Here is a 22211-nt window from a genome sequence, read left to right as displayed (position 1 = left end):
GTCACTGAGGATGTTCCTAACAACTTATTTCCCTAGCATTTAAACTCAGAGTGGTTGTCCACAAGTAAGAAAACACTCAGAAGGAAAAATAAATCTTTAGAAAACATGCCTGTTTATTACAACTTTGGCTCTGAGGCTTTGGAGTTTGACCTATAACAAGGACTAAAAATCAGGATATCTTGGCTTTTGCATTTTCAACTTTGATCGTTCTTTTTTCAGTTTCTCTCTTGTGAATTCTAAATGACTAATTGCTGGAATACCCCTTCATGAAAAGAGAATCTTAACCTTGAAGTTGCGATGAGAAAAATGGTGAACACTGGTTATTTCATTCAAGGCCAGATTTAAATTTGTTTTTCTTTTTACTTTTCCAGTCATACACACACATTCTACTTCATGCCAGACCTGCCAACCAAAAAAAACTGACTTTAAAGAGACTGGAAAATGAGCTGGAGACAAAGACACAAAGGCACTGAATTCATGAATGTCTGATAAAATGCTATTTTACTCTAATACTAATACAATATTTCCTTGATTCCAGTCCTCCTGTGTTTGCACACAGAGAACCCTGTCACTAATGCCAGGAAAAGGCAGACAAGCTGTCAGGCAGGCGAGGCTTTGAGGTGCCAATATGAAGGGGGGTGGGAGGGGGTACAATCTGTCAGCCCAGCCTGTGCCCCCTGTGCCCTCACGGTCAGTGTTGAGCAATGAAACCCCCATCTCCCTCTGCCCACCTGAATCCCCATGACAACAGGAGTAGGTCTTATTACAGCTCAAGGTTAGCAGGAGGTTATCCTCTCCTCTGACAGCCTGCCTGCCGCAAGTCTGGAAGACACAAGAGGGGAGGGCCGGAGTGTGCTTGCATGTCTGAGGAAGTGTATAAGCAGGCGAGGGGAGCTGCAGGTGAGGCAAGCTGAGGAAGCTTTGACGTGCCGTATGTGTGTCAGGAGAGTGTGTACGAGCAGGGGTGCATCCACAAAGCCCATCAACAAAATGTCACACTAACCATTAACAGTCTAATTCAGAGGATGTGATTCAGGAAGACCAGGAAGAGGGCAGGAAATCAAATCACTTTGGCGAATCACATGTAGCTCTATGGGGAATACAAGCAACTAGTGAGTTACTTTACTCTACTGAAGTCGCCTTTATTTCAGTAAGTTTACATGAACAGTTAAGTAGAGCTACGGTTACAGCTCGATTAGGCCATTTAATTGGACTACTGCCCTTGTCCCAGTATACAAGCACCAGGGGAGAATCGATTTATTGACAGAAGTATGTCCGACTCCATCACGGTGGGTGCTAATATGCCCCCTTCTCAAGTAGTTGCTACTGGAACTTCTCCCGATTGACCTATTACATCACATACTAAACAGGCTGCAGGCTGCAAAAAGGTTTGCACGTTGAACAATGATAACATGGATAACTTTTTGGCGCTGTACATTTCATACGTACTTTTTCCTTTACTTGCTACTTTCATTGTTTTGTTTTCTTCTTCTTCCTTCTTTTATTTTTCCCAGCTTTCTTCTACGATTTTAAGCAGTTCGACTCCCAGGTGAAAGCCCAGCACGGCGACTCGGAGCATAATGCCTAGCACAGTTCAAGACCAGTTGAGGTGTATACATGACAGAGGAGCCCAATCTCCAACTCGGTTATCAATTTCAGCTGCATTAACACATTTACATGTATATTTAAAAAGTCCAGTTTTAGTTGGATGAACACAACAATGTGACAATAATGTGAACACACTCTTACAACTATAAGAAACAGGTAACCTCACAGACATTAGTCTGCAACAGTAATAGCAGTAAGTAGCTCCAGGGCTCCAGGGGATGAGGTGGTAATCATGAACCATATTCACTATATTTGAAGTGAAGTTTTTGCATGGTGCAAGAACAATAGCGCACAAGCTATATCATTTGTACAAACAGCACAACCACAAAACCACACAGCAAAGCAAGTGAAAAAAATGAGGGCTAATATTTATATAAAACACCCCCTGTTTCTGTTTTTGAATGCATACTGTTTGAAAGATAAAGCACTCAAAAGCGTAGCTTAGCAGCACAGGACAATATTGTCAGAGTGGGTATCTGTCAAAGAGCTGCTGTACTGAAAGCAGGCGTGAACACAAAGTAGCCAACACTCCCCTGACCCCCACTACACCACGCATGTGGCAAAATAATAAAAACCAAATGCAAACATGCAATTTTTTGTATCCAGTCCCCAAAGACTGAGAGGGAAATGGGGAAAGATGAGTACTGATGTCGACAGAAGGAGAGCAAACCGGCTGGTTTCCATGGTTACTAGCAGCCCACATCTAGATGACGTGATGGGGAGATAGCAAGAAAAAGGGCAGGGCGAGTACGTGGACAGAGAGGACAGACAGAAGATGGAAAAAGAACAATAGAAAGCAAGAAAGCCCATATTGCAGCTGTAAACTTGGTCTGTTTCAATGAGATCAAAAGGCTTTCTCTATGAGGGCCGAAAACAGCACCAACTGCTCACTAACTATTCGAAAACTAAAAATGCAATGTCTTCAGCGAAACCTTTGTGGTCAGTCAGACCTCTGGTAAAGAGCCGCTCTCTGATGTACTATAAACCCTTAATGGAGTGAGAGGGAAATTGCAGCCTGTGACAAACAGTGAGATGAGGGAGAGATGTATGACCTCATCCTTCTGAGAAGAGTGGTGAGTCAGCCATCCAGCATGTCTGCCAGTGACATCACTTCCTCCTAATTCCTGCTCCGTGATCATTCACTTTCACATCATTTTAAATATGAGCACCATTTGCTAACAGAGCCTCCACCATTTCCTTAATTTTAATACATTCTGCATACATGATAAAAACGTGACCAGTGTTAGTCCCTAAAACACCTCTGTTAAGCTGTTTGAAGTGTGCTGCATAATACATCAAGAGCATCTCATGTAGTTCAAAAACAGATTAAGCTGTACCTGGTGGCGACTGGCCGTTCTGTTTCAATGGTCACTGGATTAACATTAACCCATGTTTGTGCTTTTTTGTATGGCCAACAGCAAGGTTGAGTGATTTCAGAATAAGACTTCAGCACAGCTGCTGCTGTGTTAACATCAAAAACAACTGAGAAGGCGATGGTGGCGACTGCTCACTGTCTGAAACACAAGCACAAGCATGACACAAGGGCTGCCACTAACAAATATTTACAGTCAGGATTCGACATTAACCATGGCATGATGGCCCATGGCAACAAAAACTTAGTCTTTGTCAACCAAGTGTTGGCTGCAGTTGGCCCCCTAGTTTCTCTGACATGAAAGACATGAAATTACATGTCTTGATGCAGTTACCTGTCTAAAAAAAGGTTTAATAAACATTTTATAAAATGCTGTGAACTTTCACCAATGCAACATTCACAGCTTTACAAACTTCATTATTCATTTGTGCCTTTTACTTCAACATTCTCCAAAAACAGTGAACAGTAGTCGCTGCTGGCTAACCAAGCCTCAAGACTAATGCCGTCCTGTCATCTTGGGAAAACTAGAAAATGGGTTTGGTGTGGTGTGTTTAGCTAGAAGCTTGCAGAGCTAAACGAAGCAGGGCTGAGAGTATCTGTTCAGAGGAACAGTTTAATGTGACAACACAAGTTTACAGTAAATAATGTGCCAAACTACTTAACATGAGTGCAGTTTGGAGGGAAGATTAAAAGTACTTTGAGTTTGGAGTTACAGATACTTCTGTCAGAGATTAAAATAACCAGATACATTTACCAGCAAATTTAAGTACGCTACTGACATAATTGTACTTTGATAACAAAAACTGTATGTAGCTGTTATCGATTACGAAGTGCTTTACTTAAACTAAACACAAAACGACAAGAAGTAGCAGTTTATTTAGATATAATCTGGATTGTTTCAAATAAATCATCTTAATGCTGTCTATTTAAGTGTAACATTTGTTATTATCAGGGATGCATTGTATTGGATTTTTTGCCGATATTCGATATACCGATATATAATGACTTATTTGACTGATAACCAATGCAGATAGATATGGTGCAGTGCTTAAAAGTATGAGCGCCGAACCCTTCAAATGTATTCGTTTGTTTTTTCACATTTTTAGACTTTCACAAGACCAATAGCAATGTCTAATACCATGCTCATACACTTAAATGGCCAATTAATTGCTGATTTTATTGACTTACATGGCCCAGACATATATCATCCACCCGCCTAAATGTTTAAGAAATACAGCCCTTCACAGTCCATACAGCACACTCATCGGCGACAGACAGATTCTAAATGCTCTAATAAATCCTAGAGGAGGGGGAGTTTTGCTTGTCTGGCCAGGCCAATGCCCTGTGCCATATATTTGTCTATGGGCGCAACCTGTAGTATTTCTAGACCACACAATGTATGGAGCTGTTCAATCTTTAAACATGCTGGTAAATATTGAATAGCAAAAAGCTGAAGTCTACTCTTTGAATGGTCCCACAGCATATAAAATTCACTTCCCATGGATTATTTCATGGGGCATTTCTCACAGCCACAGAGAGACATTTTCTAGATTTTTTTTCATGATAGGTTCATGTGTGAACAGTGGCATCACTCCTAGGCCATTCTTTCAGTTCTTCCCTCAAAGACCTAAAGAATCAGACAATCCTTTGTATTAACAACAGCTCTGTAATTTACCCAAGGTACATGTTTGTTTGGACTTGATGGAAAGTCTGAAACTTGAAAGGTGAGCATTTTGTCAAGCTGGACAACTGAAAGACCCCTAAATTGTCAGTGGTACTACTCAGAGGACCTGATCTATCTGCACATTGACAACAGGAGAAACACCAGGTACACAACATCAGGTATATACAGCCTAATCTCACATCAAACATGGTCTGAAAGGTTCTACTTGGGAAAGTAAAGAGACATATTCAGTCAAGCAGAAGTTGTGTTATGAAAAGGAGCAGGACTGTCAGGAGAGCCTAAAAAGTTAAGCTTGTTGGTCCTCCATCTTAACAACTGAGAGCTAAACTGCTGATAACGTCTCCAGGAGAAGCATCCACATCATATGACAAGATTGCATAATTGCTCAGTTACAGTTGGATCCCCGTGAAAACTGTAACCAACCTACTATTTCTCTTGCCTCACTGATGACGAGGAGCTGAGACATGAAGCATGTCTCTTGTAGGGTTGTCAAATATATGTTATGTTATATGTGACATATGTTAGAGCGGGCCCTTGGTGTGCACTAAATGCAAAAATTATACATCGTTTCATTTTTCAGCTATTACGGCTCGCTTTCACACACCTTTGTTTTTAGTCTGGTCCAAAGGCCGAACCACTGGCGGAGCGTCACGTTTGCCGACCAGAAAAAGAAGTGCTGAGAAGTAAAGAGAAATAAATGTGCACACACAACTACGCGTGTTGTTCCTGGTGCTGGTCGTTGCATACGCTGTCGTCTGTATGTACCACTCTCGACAAATGATACAGTTTGAAAGTAAAGGGAGGTGAACTACTGAAGCCTTTTAAGCTCAAAATTGTGGAGTACACCAGATAGTTGGGGCAGATTGAGGTCGGATGCATTGACACCACACCTTAACCTCCTAAGTGTAATCGCTCCCCGCATTAACCAGACAATGAATCTACCACACCCTCTTAAAGAAAAAAAAATGAAAGAGAAAATTTGGTTGATCTATTAAAGTTTCTACCCTTTATTTTAACTTTCAATCATGTCAAAGCCTCTTAGAGGGGTGATTATCATGATGCTGTTAATTACAATATAAAAAAAAAAAACGTTGGGAGGGACAGAAAGCAGTCTTCTTTCACATTACTTACAAGCATTGCAGTGGGGATCAACCGTGAAGCCAGAAGAGGACTTCAAAGTGGAAAGTCTCACAGAAGAGTAAACATTCACCCAGGACCGTCTTTTTTACTGAATGCAGACTCAATGCAACAGCAACTGTTCTTCGATATAGAGAAGGTGAGTGTGTGTGTGCACTGCAGTATGGTTTCACATCAAAAAGCAGCTACCTCTACACACCAAAATACACAAAGAAGTCACACACTTCTCTGTAATGGGTGTGTAGCATGCACACATTTTCTGTCACATGGTGGTGATGGAGCTTTGTTGGCCGAGCTAAAGCTGGAGCTTTGAAGAGTTAAGTGTACTTTCTAAATCCCATGACGGTGTGTATACTTCAAGCTAAACAAAGGATAACAAAGACAGGCAGACCACAGATGTGAGATGAGGCTTCCCATCACCCACATATAAAAAGGGTAATAAGGCAGGCTTTTTTCCCCGCTATTTAATATCTCTGGTTGTATTGTTTTGGCCAGAGCTGCCAATGAGTATGACTACTATCAGTTTTTGTGACACTAGATTTAAATGTTTTGAATATGATGAAACATACAATAACATAATCAGAGGGGTTAAAAAGAGGCCTGTAACTAGCTTTTTTTTCACGATTGTATATTCAGCATATCATTGTTACGATTAATTAATCATTTGCTTTGTATATTATATAGTGAAAATGACTGTTGTAATTTTCTATCATTAAATACTCTGGGTTGCTTTTTTCCATTAGCAAACAGTCTGAAACCCAAAGATATTGAGGAAAATAAAAAAATTACTACAACAATGAACCAAACATTAAGATGAGCAACCAACTTATCTATTGACCAATCGCTGCAGCTCTACATATCAAACACAAATAGGAAATGTCTGACCAACATGAAAAGCAAATGGCTCAGGAAACCAGTGAGTGGATGCTGTGTAAAGAAAAAAAAACCCTACCATTCATGACACTCATAATAAAGATGTGGATGACTGTCATAATTCAGCATCCATTCTCTTCACAATGACTGAGGATGAACAAAACAAAGTAAGATCCATTGTGACCAGGCAACCATTGGAAACCCAATCCAGTAGACTGGTCCTCTTTCTAAAAACCAAGTTCTTTTAAAACAGGGAACAGTAAATGATTGATATGTGATGATGGGTCCAGACCACAGACACTGTTACCATGCCAATCCATCTGCGTGTCAGTCCTGAGGCCAAATCAGATCCGTATTGTTGAAAGACCCCCTGTAGATGCACCGGCCGTGCTCACTAAACTGAGCACCAATAGAGAGGCTCGGCAACTGAACATGCAAGACTAAGTGTCTGTGTGCCAGCAACAAATGTCTGTGTGCAATCCCCCTCACAAGGCACCTGTCACACCCAAACACTGATGTGCTTCCACAGATAAAAGACAACCACTTGAAATATTGCTTCTCTGGACCCAACTAGGAAATAATCGATGCAGTGCAACGAATGAAAACTGTATTACCTTTGGCCTTTAATCCACATATCTGGTCACTGACACTTATAACTGACGGTGCAATCACGCTTTCAAAAAGGTCTATGCAACTGAAGTTGGTCAACTAATTTAAAAAGGTCACCAAATTGATCTACTTAGGCTTGCACTGTAATATGTCAGATCTTGACAACATCCTGTTTTCTGTTGACTAGTGTAAAGTTGGACAGAAACCATGATTATCCATCATTGAGATAAAAATGTATGCTTGTGCATGTAAGCACAGGAGGGAGAGTTTTTAGATAATTTATGCTCATTTGCACATAGATGAACATAGGATATTACAGGATCTGTATCTGAGTATCTGACTTTAGGGTCAGCAAATAAAACAGATGTCTTTTGCCAGTGTGAACTCCTCATGTCATAGGCTCAACTATACTATACTTTACAACAGTTTTTCTTGTGTAACCTTTGTGTCTTCTGAATGGCATAAGTCTTAACATTTAATCTGTCATGTCACCACAATCACAGTCAGGGGATGATGAAAAAGGACAAAAAAATCACATGAACTATCTTGTAGCCAGAGACATGGAAAGAGCTGAGGGGGTTTTCTTTATCAAGCAAAGAGAGAGTTCAAAAGCATAGACCCATCTGCACATGGGTGCCTCCAGGTCTTTCAAGGGAGCAGATAGTTTGTGTTCTACATCTATTTTTATTACACGCCAACGGGGACGGGTCCCCTGACCCTGGTAAGAAACACAAGTGAGCTTTTCATTGGCTATTCTCATAAAAATAGAGTTGTTGTGAGGATGCTACGCAATCACAGCATCTGACTGCAGTGCTGACAAAATAACACCAGTTTTGGGCAAAAAAGATTATTTCTCTTTTTAGAATATGTTGTTCAACACCAGCAATAAAACAGTTATGTCTTTCTGGCTACTGGAAGGACAAAATCAACAACAAAGAAGGATGAACTGCCTAAAAAAACTAATTCAATGCCAAAAACATTTGTCCTGATGGCACACACAACAAGGACAGTACAGATATGATAGTTCCCCTATAGTTATTTTATTGCAGCTTAAAAATGTGGAAAAGCTGGCCTGAATGCAATGGGGAAAATGTACTTGTTTGCTGCCTGATGATAAACAAGGCTGTAACAATGAAAGGAGAGGGCCCAATGTAAAATCAGCATGAATAGCAGATAGTCAACCAGTCACAGTTCCCATTACCCTCTCAGCTATATTGCCGGACTCAAAATTGGCTGCTGGGTTTTCAAGCTGGCTTCTCACAATCAGGCTGCCAGTTAGGAAATAACATCTTAAGGGGACTTTATAGCCGACAAACTAAATGAGAGCACCAACTGAGCCAAACGACATCTCCAACAGGAAGAATGCAACAGATGCTTGTATGTGGCTCAAGTGGTGTGATGGTCCCACACCAGTTTCCTGTAAGCTATGGGGCCAGGGACTTGTGTAACAGAGAAGAAAAGAGGAGTAAAGGGGGGTCTCTGGCAGCTTCCTCTGAATAGCAAATAGCATGAAAGATTAGCATTCCAATAGATCTCTCCATACCAACAGACCCCTCCCACAGTGCTAATCTAAAAAAACAGAGACATAGTTACGAATACTGAGAGCCTTGTCATGTGAAGCATGTCTCAATGATAGTGCAAGACCATTCAAAAATAACAATAAACAGAGTTATCGTCTAGGGACGTAGCGATTCACTCAATTCACGATTCGATACGATTCATGATACTGTGTTCAAAATACGATTTTCTTACGAATTCTTTTTTTTGGAGTGGTGTGGAAAGATATGCTTTTGCTAGAGGGGAAAGCAGAGAGGGTAAGTTTGAAGAACTAAGTTGGTTGGCTCTTGCACTTGTTTAGGCAAGCAGGGTTGCAGTTGCGCTTGTCAGTGTGGTTTGGCATAGTACTTGTCATTAAGGAGTAACATGCGCAGGCCTCACTATGAAGCCGGCTCTCATGCTGCATCGTGTTAGTTGTACTATTTGTGTAGTTCAACACCCTCTTGCAATTTTTGATGACTGTTTTTGTCTTTGCTGTTATCTTCTCGCCTTTATTTCTTTCTGACTTGAGGTAGCTCAAAAGCCACCACACTCGTAATTCGAAATTGGAGAGTGCATCTGCTCTTTCAACATAGCCTGCCGCGGAGCTTTTGCTTTGTCTCATTTAAGTTGGCGAGTTGTCTCTAGTCTTGGACATGACATAGGATGTTAAACACATAGAGACGTCAAGCAAGCAAAGTCAAAATCAGATTACATCCTCTGCTGTTAAAAAAAAATCTTCGCAGTTCATTTTTCATTTCACCGATTTGAATGTCACATACGTTGTATCAATTTTTAACTGCCTCGCGATGCATTGTAACATTCCTATTATAGTCTCATTTCAAGTCAAAAAATCTTTCTTTATCTATTGTATGCTGTTTTACCATATTTATTGAGTTGAAAGGAATTCTTAAGGACTAAAACTCCAAAAGATCATCTCTTCTCCTTCTCATGACCTTGAATCTCACATTGAGCTGCCTTAACTTTTTATCCCTCGCCTCAGGGGTTAATTACCAAGCCCACAGACAGGGCCAAATTACAGTTCCCTCATTATAACAATCTCTCACTTTTCCCACTTGCTCAATATATACAAAACAGCATATGTGCAGATGTGTCTTTGTCTGTATGCCACTCCAGTGCCTATGCTAGACAATTTCTAGGCAGACTTTAGGCATCTTGGGCACGTGGTTTCCCTGTGGAATCACTCTAAGCACTGACGGTGTGCACAGAGAATGTGCACAAAGCTCGGTGCAACACTTTGGGTGCCTGTTTTTTTCCTGGTGTATGTTTTGGGGCAAAGGTGGCACTCAAAGCTTCTCTTAAAGGCCACATAGGGCAAATTGTGAATACTGAACATTGTCAGGGTTTGGTATTGTAGGTGGAAGATCAATACATTTGTGCTACAAGACCTCAGGGGAGCTCAGGAACCCTAAACCAATCATTGATTCTTCCTGAGGGGTACCAATGAGAAAAAATAACAAAAACTCCCCTATTTAAACAGATTCTAGTAATCAATACACATCTTCTCCTGAAAGCAATTAACAGGAGTTGCATTTTAGGTTTCAAAACAATTAACAAAATGTCAGGTGTAGAGTCTCTTTTTGCTTGGGCTTAGGTGACTCATGGGCGGCTTCAAGAAACATCTGATTCAGACTGATTCTCACATTTGATTAGATGAGAGTCAGGATAACATGAGCTGCCACAACATGTCAGCAAAAATGTCATCAAGCAAGAGATGACAACACTGCCACTCACATTCTGATGAAGTGTAGTTAGAATAGTAAATGTTATTCAGGGGGTGACAGTTAACCTTACAGTTTATGGTGCCACAAACTGTAATAGCCCCAGTTCATATCTGGTAGGGGACGTTTATTGCATGTCATCCAGCGCCATCTCTCCACTCTCAACTCTCTAACAACAGATAATAAGTTCATAAAAATACATTATTCTTGGCTGTAGTTGAGGCTTTTTTTTTATCTCTGATTAAGTGGCTGCATAAATGAGTTTAAATTGCTGGCATTTGGCCAACCTTTAAATTCCTGTAACCCATATTTTTTATCTCCTTACATAAAAATAACTGCTGATATATTCAATTTTCTAGTTAGCTAGGAGTTGTCATAAAATCATGTCTGGATGAAACATCAAAAAGAAACAAAAGTAACATTTCTAAATTGGACAGTTGGACAAAATAGGCAATTTGGTAACATCTTAGTTTTAGGGATTTGCATTGGTCATATTTAACTGGTTTCTGAGATTTCATATATCAAACAATTATTTTGTGATTGAAAAATAACCAGCAGATGAACTGAAAATGAAAATAATTCTTAGTTGCACTTCCCTCCTTTGAAAGACACCATCAAAGTGGCTTTGACAGAAGCACCTGACCATGTTTATTCCTTCAAAGCTGCACAGTAACATCAGAAGAATGTGGTTGTACTGGGCAGCAGTGGGGTGCAAGTGTGTATGAGTACATCAAAGTAAATCTAATATGAAGGTGAAATGAAACATGTCTTATCACATGATGCAACAGATGTACAACACTGTAAAGATCCATACATACAATCTCACATCTTATTATATCAGCCACATGTTGTGAAAGGTGTGTTGGCGACTTACAGTTCATCTCGTTGCCGTTGTGACAGCACCATGGTGACGGGGTAGTGTGGGCGGGGCCGGGAGGGATCAGTTAATAAAAGGTGAATCTTGTGCAGCTGCTGCGCTCTCCTCAGTCAGGAGATGAGCTGTGCTGATCCAAGCAACACGGGCGAGGACGAGCTGTGTACTCCAATGGTGGGCAGTTGGTTTTGTCCAGACAAAGACTCAGACTGAGAGAAGGGGAATGCAGGAATCTGCCCCCCAACTGGCTGACTCCAGGGACAAGAGAAGTGGAGAGCCTGTAGACCAGTCACCAGCCAAGTCTAAACTGCATCTAGAGAGGAGAGAAAAGTCAACATTAGGTATGCATGACAGATAACATGAAGAGTGGGTGGAGATGAAAATGTTTATAGGCCAGAGGAGGACTACATCAATGTGTGCACCAGTTTATACGCAGATAAAATGGCTGAAAAATCTGTCAACAATGGATTTTGCTGTTATGTTGTACCAGAAAGAGTGTGGCAGAATAAACCCATCCATCAGGCATTTCATACCACCAAACCACCTCCTTTCCATAAGCCATTCCTTCATTTGCTTTTCAGCTCCACTCTTATCTACCTTCATTATCTATCTGTCATGTCACCAGTCTGGTCTGAGAGCTCTGGTCTGCTCTTGCAGCAAATTCCTTTCTCAGTGAACATACAAGAGCTGACCCACATTCTCCGAGCAACGTATTTCTCCTCCCAGGTTGCTAACAGAAAAGAAAAACAAGACACAGCCGAGCGGGCTCGAGTAACGGCTGTGCTCTTGTCACATTCCTCGACCCTATGGTCTCATTACAACAACTCTTTGATAAGATGCTGGTTTGTCTGATTGATGGCATGATGAAATCACTATAACCGTCATCTAAAGATTTATCAGTGTTTGTGTGAAATTTATTTATCCCCATGAGTGGAGCATTTATGTGAGCAACAATAAAGGTTGACAAAATGCTATGCAGCTAACAATAATGTGATGAGGTCTATTTTTACACTGCATCGTTGTCTTGAAAAGCATTTTACCAAAGAAGATACCCACAAGAATACTAACTGTGAGCTACAATAAGCCTCTTAGTCTACTGGGACCAGCCTGACTAAATCTCTGCCAGACCAGTAAACAAAAGGTGCAAACAAAGCCAATTTACCTTTTTATGATAATAAACTGACCAAACTACACCCAGGCACACATGCCCAGGAGATGATGTGTGTTAGGTATGAGATTTTCTGCACGTGAAAGGAGCAGCCAAAGAAAGCATGAGCATGGGCATGAGGACTGGAAACACCCCAGCAGGCTGCAATGAAGGAAAATTCACTTCACTTCACTTTCTTCATTTCCGCTTATGATGCAGGAGTGACAAAGTAAAATTCCTCCTTTCCACTCCTGCTTTTGTTTGCATTAAAGGGACCTATTACAATTAAAACAGAACCCCAGCGGATGTAAGACCGAAGTCCATTCTGCTGAATTTATACACTAAAACTGTGGTGTTTGTAGGACTGGCCGATAAAACAATAACAATAATTATCTCAATATAATAAACATACAATAAATCACCCATATAATTAAACCATCCATACGCCAACAGAGGGGGGTTGTAATGCACCTTAAATGCCAGTTACCCCCCACCATTTACCTGAAGAAGAGGACTGAGCAGCAGCAGTAGTAGAGGAAGAAGAAGGCCAGACCGGGGGACTGACTGACCGGCCACCTTTCGCCAGCAACTAATGCTGACAGCAGCATTTCAATGTTCCAACATTTAAAGTTACTTTTAGTTTGATTGTTTTGACCACAGATAAAGTCATACCATGAATGAATTGGCCACACAACATTAGCTCCAGTAGCTGTAGAGTTTATTCATCTTTGATAACAGTATATTAGCAAGTTAATGTGACTGACTAACCAGCAATTTTATTTAATCATATGAAATAATGTGACTAGTTAATAACCAAGACTATGGCGGGCCGCCATAGTCGAATTTGTCCCACCATAGTCTCAATGAAACTGGACTTTTAATCAAGGGTGGTATAAGAGGGCCTCAACTTCAGGCACATTAAAAGTGAAACTAAAGCGTTCATTCTGCTGGGCCTAAAACTCTCTTTCACTTGCAATAATCTAAAAATATCTTATTTAATCCATCAACAGATCAATTACCCACCTCACAAGTGACATTCAGCTGCAAAGGAGATAAAAAAAACAACTACCTGCTGCGCTGCATTCATGGACCCGCAAAAAACAACGGATATTAGAGTGACATCACAGAATCGACATTTAAACATTTAAGAAATAATGATTTGACTTTTTCGTTAGATAATTATCAGTAGACTAATATGAAAATTTTACATTATGATAACATTTTAAGCCATATTGCCCAGCCCTAGGTGTTTGCTTATTTATTTGCATATTTGACATTATAAAAAGCAACCTTATGTAGCCAACAACAATTTTGGCCATGATGTCACACACCACACCTGATATGACTACAATCCTAATAACTGCTGTCCTCCTACTGTGTGTGGATTACAGCATGCATGAGGTTTCTGGCCTTTTGCCCAACTACTCTGCCGTGGTTCGAGGTCACAGCAATACGACAACACAACGATGGCACTGAATCTTAAAAATGGCTTTTTCTAACACTCCACATACAAAACATCCAACCTGCAAAACTGCTGTAGTGCATGAAATTAGGTCATCTACTATATATTGATACTTCCCTCTCTGCTGCTGGCAGCCATCATCACTGTGAGTATCCATTAATGTGTCAGACTCCCCTCGCTCCAAATCTTGTTTGTGGGTTCAGTATTGAGTAAAAATGTTTGCACAATCACATAATCAGGCTAATTGGTTCAGTACAAAATGTAGTTGTGTATTGTTGGAATGGGCTGCAGCCGTGGTGCATCTATAAATCTGCCCACTGATGGTTAATAATGGTTATGTGTCTTCCTCCCATTGATTCTCTTGTCTTTGTGTAGCAGCAGGAGCAGTACAATAAAGGGCCCCTTACAGTAATGCCGCTGACTGCTTTGAGAGATGTTTAATTTCCTGATGAATCCTAACAGCTTGTCTGTTGTTAAAATGCCATTTTAATGAATAATGGAGACATCCTCCTTCTCTGTCAATTTAAGAATGCAACAACCGAGCCCCAAGTCATAACTGTAATGAACCACACCCATTGCATCATTGTCTGTGCACAGTCTGTTTTTACACAGTCAAGCCAAGGAATTGGACCTAAATATTTAAAAACTGCAATTACAACACAAGATTTCAGCTAAAACATTCAAATCAAAACAAAGTGATTAAAACGCAAACCTATGTCAGCTATGTCATGTGTCAGCAAATCTTTCAAATAGGATGTTACAAAAACAGTTTGAGACAAACTCTCAAAACATACAGTCAGTGCACATGTGAGTCAAGCTGACCATTTTTTAAGATTGCAAACATCCAAATAAATTCGGCATCTGGTCAAACTAACACATCAGACAGCAGTATAATATTACAACTTTGCATCACTCCACCTGCCAGGACTGACAGACGAGGTATCTGTACACCATTCTGATAGTCAACACATGTGTCTAAACAAAGGAACACACCCCTGAGGAATGAAGTTCAAGAGGAGGAAAACACCAGAGTCTAAACTAGTCTAAGTATGTCCCAGCGGCAGAACACAAAACACACCACCACAGCAATGCTGACAATGTTGACAGTTATCACCTCCCTGCCACCTCTTATTCACGGTTTTCTGCTAACGTCATTATGTCATCGTCCTCTGTCAAAAGCAAGAATCTCAAACAGCTGGAATCTGGAGGACCTTCATTTTTTTGTTGATGACTGACTTTATCATCTGTGACATGTATTTCAGGACACTGGTAAGCCCCTTTTCTCTGCACAAAAACTCATGGTCACTTGCAAACATCTGGGTTTTGTATTTAATGGGAGAGGTTACAAACAACTTGATTCTGTAGTATTATTTCACAGGTATTTATTGGCTGTGATCGGCTGCCATCAACAGTGATGGAAATACAACACCCAGGTGGACGAGCTAATTTTAGCCCCTTTACCAGCCAGCTGAAATGAAGTGCTAACACAAAATACCATCTGTCTCCGTCCAAAGAGAACTCTAACATTGTTCCAAATTAGTTGGCACTGAATAAGAAACAAACATAAAAAAGAGGTAATCGCCGTAACATTTTTACTGGCCTTCATAGTGCTTTCTGCTGTTTACTAAACTGTTTTCCAGCCTGTCTGTGACATCAAACATGGCACACCAGTAAAAAAACAAAACAGTGAGGTATACATGTCCGCTGCAGGGTCTTGAATATAACTCTGTGAGACACACTAATTTAGGTGGAAAAGGGGTATTTGTGTTCTCTGCATGTTGACAAAGCTCCAGGTGACAACATATGGCACACAAACACTCAAAAATGCAACTTTTAGTGTCTTTGATCATTTTATTATTTGGTTGTCACGCTAACATGCTATAAACTCCCAAACCGAAATAAAAACACAGCCATCATGTGATCTGCTGGCTACCATATTTAGCTATTTAAAGATACGAGTGATGATCATTTATCATACTAAAAGACAGTCACTCTAAAAATGATATATTTTTTATTATGATGTTCGATTTTGATTAAGCAATTCTATGAGAAGAAGACAATTTTCCTCCTATAAGAGACAATGTCAGTAGCCTTAACTATGGTTTAAGCAGTGGCACCAACACTATTAAACTTTTAATTAAGATAATTTTGTAGTATAACATGTCCTTATCAAGAGTCAGCTACACACATACTAATTTACATCCCTACAGCGCAGCACTGTGCTGTATCAGCTAGATAAGCATGGATAATTTATTATGCCAACCAATGAAGTAGGTAATGTGCTGCAGCTGTGACATTAGACCGTGCACAGCCCTGATTCTTAGACCTCTAACCCCTGACCAACGAGACTGAAACGCTGAATATTCTGTTAATCATTTCCAATTTCTTTGAAAGGTTGTTCTTGGTAAAAGCACTCTGACAGAAATTATGCAAAGAGCTTTATCACTTACTGAGTTAACATCTGGCTTAGCTTTCAATCTGCAGCTGTTACGACCTGCAAGGTGCCTGTGTCATTTAAGTGAGTTGGTAGCAATCAGCTAACCCTAATAAATTACACAGCTAGCGACATCTTCCTTCAGTGGCTTATAAAAAGAGGGTCTATAAACACAATGCCACAGCGGATGTAAGAATGAATTCTGTATTCATCAGCCTTTGCTCTTCCTCTATACTAGGGCTGAACAATAAAACAATAGCAATAATCATCACAATATAATTTTCCTTGATAGTGATCAACCAACCAAACACCCACAGAGGGGGGCAGTTATACACCTTAAACACCAGCTACCATCCGCCATTATTAAGAGGAAGAAGACGGAAAATAACTTGTGGAAGAAGGAGCAATTTTATAATGTTACAACAACATTCAACATGCACAGTTATTTATAGTATGATTGTTTTGACCACAGATAACGTAACATTGTGATTAAATTCGCCACATAACGTTAGCTACAGTTGCTGTTAAGCTGACTGATCTAATGCTAACAGTATGTTAGCAAGTTATTGTGACTGACTGAGCAGCTATTTCATGTAATGATATAACTTAACATGACTACAGGTAACGTGAATAAAACGTTGATACATTTCCTCATTTGTAATCATGATTTTTGCTTCAGTCACGTCAGACAGACTTTCATTCAGGATGTCATCAAAGTTGTTTGATTGAGAAATGGCAGAAATTAAAACTGTGGGTGTAACACTTGTACAGAAAGAACTAACCACCGTTAAGATTTTTGTCTTGTTTATTTATTCTGTTTCCATTGTCAGCTAACACACTTACAAAATGGTTTAAACTGTCCGTACAGAGTTTGGCATGTTCCCGACCAGAATTAAGATTTCTATGTCTTTTTATGGTTTTATTAATGATATTATTTTGTTGATATAGCTGTTTTTAATCTACCTCAGACGTGTGAAATGTTCTACTATTTGGAAAATGTTGTAATGTTCTGACAATAAATAATAGTTTACATTTCAGTTAACAGTATGGTTTCATCAACTTCCACTAAGGAGCAAACATCAGCCTTTAAACTTAAAAGAAATAATGATTTGACTTTTTTGGTAGATAATTATTGATATTGATCAACATAAAAAACATTTTTAGCCATATCCCCCAGTCCTAGTTTCAAATAACGTGTCCCCATATGGAAAATGTACTCATCTCTCAAGTGCATGTTGCCAATCAAATTACCAGGCCATCAACCTGCTATCAACTGTTACCTGATGTAAGAGGCCTGATTAGTAGATCAGTACCCACATCCACACACAGAGGGAGACAAGCAGGGAGAAGGCTAACAGGAAAAACAAATCAATGACACGCCTGAGCCAACTTGTGCACACAGGTGGGAACAACATGATGAAAACTAGTTAGCCTCCGTCCTTCGTATATGGTTGAGTTAATTGTACAGTGCAAGCAAAGTTCCACTTGGCATACCACAAGATGCTTGTTTAGTCTCCACAGGGTATTCACATCTTGCCAATAAGTTACTGGTTCAAATTATTACAGCTCTAAATTTAGACTGTGAATATTTGATGGTGTATGCTGAGTCTGTCAGTTATTGTTGCCAACCTGGCAAGTATGCAACATTTTCAAATCAAACCTTTCAGTTCTTCAGGCTACAGGCAACCCCTATGACTGGTTGCTAAAATTATATTCAACAGCCTCTAAACGGGAGCTTGTTGACAGTAGTGTTAGTGTCATGCCAAAATTAAGTTTTCTCACAATGAGAGCGGTCATTTGTAGGTTGACAGGCAGTTGCTGCTGGCAGCGGGTCATTAATGAATGACCAGTCAGCTCAGTGGTGGGCAGCCTGTCTAGAAGGTCGACCTCTATGCCACTGACAGCTCAGGGAAGGAAAGTCATCATACAGGTATCTATATGCCCTTCAGCCTGCCACAATCACAAAAATAAACAGCCTCTCACGCTCATCATTGTCTGTTGACACAAAATAAAAAGGAGGCCCCCTGAGCAAAACTGTACATTCTGCTCCTTTCAGACAGTTATGTCTTTACAACCCCAGCGACATCAGAGAGGAACGCCCAGCATGATCTGTGGCTGTCCTTTGCTTCATTCTCCTGTTGTTGAACTGGCAACAAGTGCCAGCAAAGCAGCTCTTGCAATGGTCGATAACTGGTGTTGCTGTGTTTCCATTGCTGACAGCACTGAACAGAGCCTGGTTGCTTATTCAAATCCACCTCTGATCAAACTCACAAGTAACACTCTCAAGTAAATTGTAAAAGAAAGTACGCATGCCCTTTATTTTACACGAAACAAAGCTGCTGTTCTCAGTTAAGCATTTTTCCAACCAGTCAAGCATAGAAAATGGGTCTACCAATTAACAGACTGAGTCTGTCTCAAGTACTGTGCACTGTAGTTTGAACATTGAGCCATTTTAACACCATGGTATGTAAATCTGACTTTGGACCTGTGAAATGTTGTCAGCCTTCTTTACATTATTCAAACTGTATCGCATTTGCATTTAAAAAGACAGCACCAATGTGTTCTGCTCCAGAAGACTCAATTCAATAGCTTTTTGGCTCTGTGTATAGTTGTGCTAGTTATGTTAGTAGCATAGAGTCACGAACTAGAACATGCAGTGGAGTAAACTGTAAGTTGACAGAAATATAAAAAACTCAAGTAAAGTACGGGTACTCCTAAAAAATATTCAAGCACCGTAACGAAGTATTATTATTTTGTTACATTACACCACTGAAACTGGGTCAGTTTAGGCTAGTTACACACTAAAACAAATATTCTTACCTGAGAGGAGAGCACAAAGCCAGCGTTTATTTTTAAAGCTGGACACTGTTTTCATATTGATTTCATCAATGTCCCATAATTCCAGTAAAGCAGCTGCAATTCAGTCCTAACAGGCGTGGCTAGGAAAAATAAATCCCCCAAGGATCCTTGCTAAACCAATGCTTTATGTCCGCTATCACGACAGGATTGCCCAAAATTACGAGGGCGACTCTTAGGGCACAACCATGTGAGTCACCACAGCCATGATTTGCATTCCGCTGTAAGCCCTCAATCCACAAATTTCTGATCCGAGTCACTCAATCAAACATCCACACAATGAGAGAAAACGTGCAAACGGAAAACAGGGCAGACACTTGAGTACTGGGCAGACGCAATACATACAAACTCATCGCCTCCGATGTGCTCCACCCTGATTTTTTAACACCGTGCCAACAAACCGCATGAAGCAGAGATGATGGGAGCTTCAGCCGAGCATGGCAGCGAGCATCCACCGGTGTGACAGCGACAAACATCAAGAGGGGATATCCTCAGGGGCATGCCATGTTAGAAAACTGCAGCATGGTTGTCAATGATATCTGCATAGCAATAAACAAACCAGATGGCGAATAACACTTCACGCCCTCTCCAATGCTAACACTGGATACAGCAGTGGTGTGAAGCTGCAGCTACTGCGCCAATTTACAACAAAATATACACAAGATTACAGCAATAAAATATTCAAACAAGTCAACATTAAAAAAGCTAACATTAGACGCCAGCCCTAACGTCTCGTGACATACATTTGATATTGTTGTTGATGTTTTAACACAGTTGACAGGCTGCACTAACGCTACTTCAAACTATGCTAATTAGTAATTATTACTAACCTGGGATGGACGCCAAATGCAGCTGTAATTTACTCTGCCATACCTCACACACTGACATGTTTTGCATGTGGTCGCTAACGACTTTGGACGACACTGCGACGTTGCCAGTCGTTAAGATATCTTAACGATATCTAACGTATGCCCGGTTATCGTTAGCCGACGTTAGCTAAAGTTGACATTAGCTAAGTTAGCTTTGCAGGCAAAAAGTTAGCTCGTGCATTCACTCTAATGGAAACCAAAGGCTTATAATGTTCATTCAAGCTCAATTATCTACAATTAACTCACATAGCATTTAACGCCGACCGTCTTGAATTACAAGATTATTTATGTGGACACAAGGATAAAGTCCACTGACAAGGTACCTGCTGCTCCGGTCCAAGCGGCCTATCCGCCATTTTGAGACATAAAAAGGAGGTGCAAAAATTACAGCCACATCGTCATTTTCCCCACCTAACGCCGGATTCCTTCGACCCTGACCGGCTTCGTGATTGCAAACTATTTGGACTCACCCTATTGTTTCTGCCCGTGGATATCCTCAGCCGTCTTTAACGGTAACACGACCCGACAGGGCGTGAAATTTCCGCTCCAAAATATGATCTTGTGATGTGGAGGTAAACTGTGCCCGTCTTGTCTCTCCGCCGCTGCGCCTGCTTGTTTTTTCGTAGGCTACCGCATTCGCCTTCAGTCGGGAGCGCGCACCTGCGCACGAGGCTCGCGTTCACTGTCTGACGGGAGCGCGCACGTCCTTGATCGCAGAATTTTTTATTTTTTTATTAATAGTTTTGAAAACTACATTCAGTGGTCAATACCAACATTTACAGATGTGTAAACAACGAGACAAGTAGGTACAAAATAAATTATTAATAACTTTATTTATATAGTGCCATTAAAAACAGATGTTTACAAAGTGCTTTGACAGACAAAGCAGGGCAGGAACTCAGGGAGTAATAAAATAAACATCAACAAACATGGCAAACAGAGAAAGGTCCAGAGAAGTCAAACAAAAGGACAAGAACACACAAATAATCAACAAGAAAAAAGCAAAATTAAAGGAATAAAAGTAGTAAAACAGGCAGATCTCAAAAGGTAGTTTAAGTATTCAATTGATAAAGTTTTTTGTTTTAATGTTAGAATAAAAGCAAAAAAAAGATTATGAAAATAATATAGAAAAAATGAGAAGACAACACATAAAATAAAGTAGACACACAGGGTTTACCTAATTAGATGTATAATAAAGTTGTTCAATTTGCATACATTATTAGTTTTGGTTAGTTATTTATTATATTTTTTAAGTATGATATTGTTTAAAGATGCATATTTTTTCAAAGTCTTTTGGAAGGCGATTTCTTTAAAAATTAATTTATCATTGTATACTTTAGTTAAAATTTTGAACAAATTAATTACATATACTGTTCATTCTTGGATACATTTGGATAGTTGAATATTTATAATAAATCAGGTTCTTTACGAAATGTTCTTGCCAAAATTTTATTGGAGATCCAACTTAGAATCAGTCCAGAAGATAGTCACATGTACACATTAAAAAAATAAGTGTTCTAATGTTTCTATCATATTGTTACAGAAGGTGCACGTGTAATTCATATCAGGAAAGTATTGATAAATGATAAAATATACTGGATAGTATCTGTGTATAATTTTCAAAAGCGACTCTTTGATTTTGCTGGGCAGCACATATTTGTTAGGAAGAGTATTCCATGTCTCACCATCAAGAGTCTGGGCTGTGCTAATGTTCTCAGAATAAATGAATTTCTGATTAAAATATTGTTGTTGAAATAAAAAAAAAAACCCAATGGTTACTTTATACATTTTTTACTTTTAACCCTTTACATTACTTCATTTAGAACTGCAAAAATGACTTAAATATGACACATTTAAACCTTGTATGACAGATTAAAAGACTTTATTGGATCAATTCACATTTTGTACATGCCCCCAGAGATGTTTGTCGTAGTGGCCAGATGGGGCCACTTAAAATCTTGGTGTGGCACACCAACATATATTTATATTTATTGGGTTACATTTTACA

General features: G+C 39.9%; 1 protein-coding gene across 3 annotated transcripts in view; it reads right to left on the bottom strand.

Annotated features, from left to right (window-relative positions):
- The window catches only part of LOC121943770 (lissencephaly-1 homolog A), a 44518-nt gene extending 23661 nt beyond the window's left edge, over positions 1-20857 (bottom strand). Inside the window, exons 1-2 of one of the 3 annotated variants that reach the window (XM_042487377.2) lie at positions 20674-20857; positions 11436-11748 (exon numbers count right to left, since the gene is read on the bottom strand). In XM_042487377.2, coding sequence (XP_042343311.1) covers positions 11436-11467 — 32 coding nt within the window. In that variant the 5' untranslated portion in view covers positions 11468-11748; positions 20674-20857. Of the gene's footprint in view, positions 1-11435; positions 11749-20449; positions 20469-20526; positions 20549-20673 lie in introns of those variants that run through there. The other 2 variants (XM_042487378.2, XM_088078899.1) reach the window with 2 other exon arrangements.
- Positions 20858-22211: the final 1354 nt, after the last annotated feature.

Source organism: Plectropomus leopardus, chromosome 6 (genome assembly GCF_026936395.1).
Source record: "Plectropomus leopardus strain MGB_pleo_1.0 chromosome 6, ASM2693639v1, whole genome shotgun sequence".
NCBI classification, from domain to species: domain Eukaryota; kingdom Metazoa; phylum Chordata; class Actinopteri; order Perciformes; family Serranidae; genus Plectropomus; species Plectropomus leopardus.
Note: the sequence above shows the minus strand (reverse complement) of the source record. Positions and strands in the feature narration are given on the sequence as shown.